This window comes from Astatotilapia calliptera, chromosome 19 (genome assembly GCF_964374335.1).
Source record: "Astatotilapia calliptera chromosome 19, fAstCal68.1, whole genome shotgun sequence".
Taxonomy (NCBI): domain Eukaryota; kingdom Metazoa; phylum Chordata; class Actinopteri; order Cichliformes; family Cichlidae; genus Astatotilapia; species Astatotilapia calliptera.
The window spans coordinates 13,675,314-13,681,188 of record NC_137440.1 but is presented as its reverse complement, the minus strand read 5'-3'; the positions used below and the strand labels follow the sequence as shown (position 1 = coordinate 13,681,188).

The following is a 5,875-nucleotide window of genomic DNA, read 5'->3' as shown; positions in this document are numbered from 1 at the left end:
TATGTTTTTACTCATCTTTAATGTTGCCAGACCCAATAAAAGGAAAGCAATGCATTTAAAAAAAAAGAAAAAGACATGACTTCACTATAGTTTTAGCACATTGCTAAGACATCCAGATGGCCAAATTAGACCCTTTGGTGGGCCAGTTCTGGCCCTCAACCCTGATGTTTGACACCCCTGTTGCACAAGGAATTTAAAAGACAAGAGTAATGCGGTTTTCATCCAATTTTTCAAAGCAGTTTAACAAAAAAGCCAAAAAGGGCGACAGATCTTTTAAAAAATTTAAATGTCTCTTTACTTCAAGACGGAACGTGTTGTTAAAAAAGGATCCGAGTCGAACTGTCACACGGAATAATACCCATTTCAGGTTTTACCTACAAAACATTCACTGCGACGAGGATGGGATTCGAACCCACGCGTGCAGAGCACAATGGATTAGCAGTCCATCGCCTTAACCACTCGGCCACCTCGTCTGTGAACCCGCACGAATATTACTGAGTCTGGACATCAGCGGGACCAGTATGCAAACATGATACATAGATAAACGGTGGGCAGCGTTTGACGCCATGTTCGCTTTTGTTTCTGCGCCACTCTAACAGTAAATACGGCTTTCACTGTAAAAAGTCTGCAAAAAAACAAAAAAAGTAAACGTAACAAGTGGGCTGAGTTAAATTTAACTCAACTTAGCAACTACCAATAGGAGCGAAGGATAATCTTGATTGACATATGAGTGGGTGGCAGCCACTGTGTAGACTCGTCGATGTTCGACGAGCTGATCGGTTTAAATCTGTGTGTGCGTGTGGTTAAAGGCTTACCAAAGCTGTGAGGAAAAGGAGGCTGCAACTGCGATTTATCATCAAACACCAACAACGTGTAAACGAAACGTTCATGATTAACCGGAAGGCAACAGGCGGCACAGGCACTTGCAGTACAGCAGTCGCTCCAGCAGAGGGAGATAAAGACCACCAATTACAACTAGAGGGTCGCCAAATAAATGGCCTCTAGTGCCTGCGTATCCCATATGTTGCGTCCTAACGTTAATTAGTTATTAGGATATATGTATATTTATGCTTTGCTTTGCTACACGTGACTCAGCATGCTTTATGACCACATACTGGACCACATGAGGTCGTGCAGCTCTTGCATTAAGGTTATGTTTGCATGACAATGATGCTTTAAATCTTTCCTTTTGTTAATAATTTAATTTCTCAGGGTGTCTACTGCTGTCATGACCTGTACATGCACACCTGATATTTATTCATGTGGTGTCAATATGCCATCATGTGTTTGAATCCAGTTTATAGTATCCCATCTATATGTGGTACTGCAATCAGTCCAGATTGCAGGTTTAAGCAGCCAGATTTTCCGGTCTTGGCGAATCACAAGGCAGAAGACAGACAGAGGGGATCAAACATTTATTTACCCTTATTAAAAGTTACAGTAAAACCATTAACATCTTCAAACGATAGCAAAATAAAGAGAACCAAAAATATTGGCCAAAACATATTTACAGAGACAGTTTGCAGATAAAAAGCTCACATTTTTTTGTACACAATCCCAACCCCTGCGCCATAAATTCTGAAATGTGAACACTGCAACACTCAAGAAGCTCGAATGTGGTTTTAGCCAGAAAAAGAACCAAAATGCACGAACAAAGACATCTTTTTCCACCTCCCCTCCTTGATGTTCTCCTCCCTATACATGACAAAATACTTGAAATTTGGGGGTAAAACATAGGAATGTAGAATTCTAAAAATTAATAAGATGATCTGAAAGGTTTATGTGTCCATATATCAGTCATTTCGAGTGAAGGAGATGGTCTGCCCCGCTCCGCCGACGGTGACAATTTTTAGATCCCAAAAAAAGATGAGAAAGAAAAATAAGATGTTATAGGGCTGCCACGCTGTTTAAAAGGATGCTTCTCCATGAATTGGGAAAATAAGTCAGTATTCCTGATTCGCTCCACATCCAATCCATTACCTTCGCCGCACGCCAGTCCCTGTGTGTACCATGAGGGGGCAACGCCAGCCAACGCTTTCATCATGAGAGGGCCCGGTGAGTTTCCGTCTGTCGAAGAACTAATAAAAGGCAGTGAACTGGTGGTTGAATCAGCAAACGTGATATATCCTTTGTCTTCTTTTGTAGTTTTGTTTATAACTTTATGAGCGTGGCACGAGTCTCTCATATATATTTTTATATACTTTAATCTTGGAAAATCAGTTCAGGTGCCGTGCTGGAGTGCAGTCACTCTGCCTTGGCCTCGCCCTCGGAGGCTGCGGGTGTCGTGTCCTCGGCAGGGGCCTCCTCGGCGGGTGCGGCCTCTGTTGGTGGGGCCTCCTCGGCGGCCTTGGCCTCTTCCTCGGGTGCAGGAGCGGCCTCTGCGGCCTCGCCCTCTTTAGCCTCGGTGGCCGGCGTCTCCTCTTTGGTTTCCTTGGCTGCATGGCCGTTCTCCTCGGGCTTGTCCTCGGTCGTAGGGGAGGTGGCCTCCTCCTTGCCCTCCTCGCTGCCCTTCTTGTTCTTCTTCAGCGAGATGCCCTTGAACTTGAAGGAGTTCTTCAGGGAGAACTTCTTCTTCTTCTTGACCTCCTTGGCAGCCTCGCCCTCCGCTTTGGCTGCCTCGCCCTCGGCCGCAGGAGCAGGCTCGATAGCGTCTCCGGCGCTGGTCTCGCCCTCCTTGGCTGGCTCCGCGGTTCCATTTCCATCCGCGGCCGCTGCTTCCCCGTCGGGTTTGGCTGAAACATCGCCGTTGGTTTTGACATGGCCATTCTCCTGCAGAGAGAAAGAGTCATAGATTAAAACACTGGAGGTGGGTCAACGCAAACACACTGCCTGCGGAAACGAAGAATTATTTATGCATAATGAGATGAGCGCACTGTAAACACATTAACATTAGCCCATTTATGCCTACAGTTAATCCATGTTATTCTTCAGGAGAGCAGCTCTGACTGTGGTGGGAGGGGGGGGGGGGATTTAACAGCTGTCTGTATTACTCTGAGCTGGCACACGGGGGCAGTAGTGCTACATCAAAAACATCAACACTACCAGCAAGTTGGGGAACAAAGGAATCCCCGTGAAACCTGCTCTGCGCTCTCATCCTACATCTACCAGCTCCACGCAAGAGCGCAGACAGCTCACATCAGCTTCAGCTCAGACAAAGCCACAATCAGTCCACGCACTCGCCAACAGCAGCAACAGGGACGTTTTTACATGTCTCGAAGTGGGTCACATGAGTTCATCTGGGCATCTCTGTAATAACGCGTATCCTGACCGGATCAGTCACACACCACTAATCGAAACGCACAATTCACTTCTAACATATTTAAATTGTTCAAAGTTTACGCGGAAACCCACTCCACAGTGTGTGTGTATGTGTGTGTGTGTGTGTGTGTGTGAGAGAGAGAGACTGTGTGTGGGTAACAGCCGGGGGGGAAATGGGGTCAGAACTGGCGCCTGCACGCGCTTTGTTTGCAACTCCGCAAAATGCGCCTCCAGCAGAGCGCATTTGCATCCTTTGCACCGCTCGCCTCACATCTTTTGTTCGACGCTCAGAGCGACTATCCGCTCAACTCATGACAGAAAACAAGCTCAAAACTCACACGGGGACCCAAATCCGACGCTCTCGGGTGAAATGTGCGCGTAAATCTCCCCAGTGGGACAGCAGGCGGAATTAACAAAGGCAGGCGGGCAACTGCGCGCTGCTCGACGGCTGCCCAGCCGGAGGTCTCCCGATGCCCTCATTTTAGGCTAAATTCAGTTTTAAGTGTTTTCCCCCCACAGCTATGAACGAACCCTGACACGAAGGAGCGACCGCCAGCCCCCCACCGCGGCACCCATGCCGCCAGTGGGCGTCGGGTGCCATGTGGCTCCCCGCTGATGCTCGGGCGCACCGGGCCCGCTTTACTCACCTGGCCGTTGGCTTTAGCAGCAGCAGGGTCGGCGGCGGCTTTGCCCTCAACAGCTACTCCACCCTTGGACAACTGGGCTCCCATTTCTGTCTTTCCTTTAGTTTTTATGAACAAAAAATAAAATCGAAAAAGAAAACCCTCGAGTTTTTGAGATTTAAAAATCCAGTTCTGGGATAGGTGAGAGCTTTCCGCCTAAAAAACAGAGGTGAAAATCCGACAGGATCTCCTTCTCCCTTACAAAGGTTTGTCAACGAGAAGACCCCCCCTTAAGCGTGTGTGAACCCCACGGAGGCTGAGCTCAAATTAAAGGATGTCAGGGAGACGGCTGTGAGTATTTCAACCGCGCCTCAAAATCGACCGGAGACCCCTCCCCTGGGCGTGGCGGCCGGGCTTTGTCCAATCTGCAGCGGGGGGATGGGCCTCCTTCTCCGGGCTGTCACTGCCACAGTCTGCCACTCAGCTGGAGAATGAGCAAGACTTTATTTTCCAGCTGCTTCAGATGTCTGGAAGATTGTGGACACATTTTAAACTTTGTTCTCTTGTGAATTGTTTATAATTTGGCACAAATTGAAAAATTCATTCATCTGTTCAGGAAAACAAGACAAGTTTTAGAAGTCTGACCCGAACAGGTGAGCAGAAAAGTTAAGTGAAGGTAAGAACAAGCAGTGGAAATAATAAAAGTCCTGAGTACATGCACAGCAGCACTGCTATACATAAAGGAGTTTAAAGAAGTGCATCAAAGCATTTTAAAGAAGACGTTTTATCTTTTATTTGAAATGAAAACCTAAATGTGCACGTGTCTCTTGTTTTGATTAAAAACTCTAATATATGACACCCATTGGATAGAAAATTATATTCTCCTCAAATAAATAATGTCTAAGACGTGATCAGTAAATCATAACCATTCAATAAACTGTGAGAAAAAATAGAGGTAGCATAAAGGTCAACACTAAAAGTATTTTTTATCAGTGTTTGTGTGCCTGAAGATGAAAAATGAACATAAAATATGTCTTAAGACAAAACACATGAAAAACAGATTCAGCTTTAACAGTTAGATGAAAGAAGAAACGAGTAAACATATAAGCACGAACATGTAAACACACTGCATTTCAGTCATTTTATTCCATCACAAGCAAGTAAAACTGTTCCTTTTCATCTGTAGCGGTGATGAGTCGTTACAGTTGTAGCTAAAATGCAGACGTGGACTAACAGTGGATGTTGTCAGTTAAGGATAGAAATATGGAGTTGAAGCAGTTGTGTTCACTAGCATACTGAATATCTGGTAAATAGAGTAGTAGCCGAATGGTTGAAGTAGTAAGCCATTAGTTATGGATAAACATTTTGAATCCCTCTAAAAAAGTTCGATCATTCCAAACCTAGGACTTCCAGCTCTCTGAGGTGTCCCACGTTAATCTGCTGTTCAGCCTCCCGGCAACATCCTTTATCTCAAAGAGGCCCTCCGCAGAACTCGATGATCACAGAACAACAGCACATCAATGAGAAGCGAGGAATTTTAATGGCCTCCTCTGGAATTTGAGTGACAGGGCCCGGCTTTCCAAGAGAAAACCTGTTACATAACACGCAGCGCACTCAGAAGAGACTTTGAGATGGCACTGGGGCTGCTTTGTCACCAACACAGACACCGAGACAGTGAATCAGACTGTCGGCTATTAATGAGGTCTCGTTGGCTAGAACCGTGCATCCCACGGTCGCTGCAGTGACACTGCGTTTTTTTTTCTCCGAGAGGTCAGGGGTCATGTGTTTTAAGAGTTATGAAAGCCAGTGGAAAGCTTCTATATCCTGCATACATGCTTTTGTATACCAGCTTCTTCCTTTTAAACCTAATTGTCAAATTTCCTTTCCCATCATTTATCCCTCATGGGACCCCACGTTAACAAAAACACGGCGCCGAGCCCCCTTCTCCTGCTTCATTAAGTGCAATTTATGATTTCCTCCTTCTTTTAGAGCAT

General features: G+C 46.0%; 1 protein-coding gene and 1 non-coding gene across 2 annotated transcripts; both read right to left on the bottom strand.

Moving 5' to 3' along the window:
• Positions 1 to 391: 391 nt before the first annotated feature.
• On the bottom strand, positions 392 to 473 carry trnas-gcu (transfer RNA serine (anticodon GCU)). The gene has a single exon. It is a non-coding gene; the product is annotated as a tRNA-Ser (tRNA).
• Positions 474 to 1,400: 927 nt separating this feature from the next.
• On the bottom strand, positions 1,401 to 4,238 carry marcksl1a (MARCKS-like 1a). Its single transcript, XM_026152366.2, has 2 exons — positions 3,906 to 4,238; positions 1,401 to 2,769 (listed from the first exon to the last, which is right to left on the bottom strand). Exons 1-2 carry the CDS (start codon positions 3,987 to 3,989, stop codon positions 2,245 to 2,247), a joined length of 609 nt encoding a protein of 202 aa, XP_026008151.1. The 5' UTR covers positions 3,990 to 4,238; the 3' UTR covers positions 1,401 to 2,244.
• Positions 4,239 to 5,875: the final 1,637 nt, after the last annotated feature.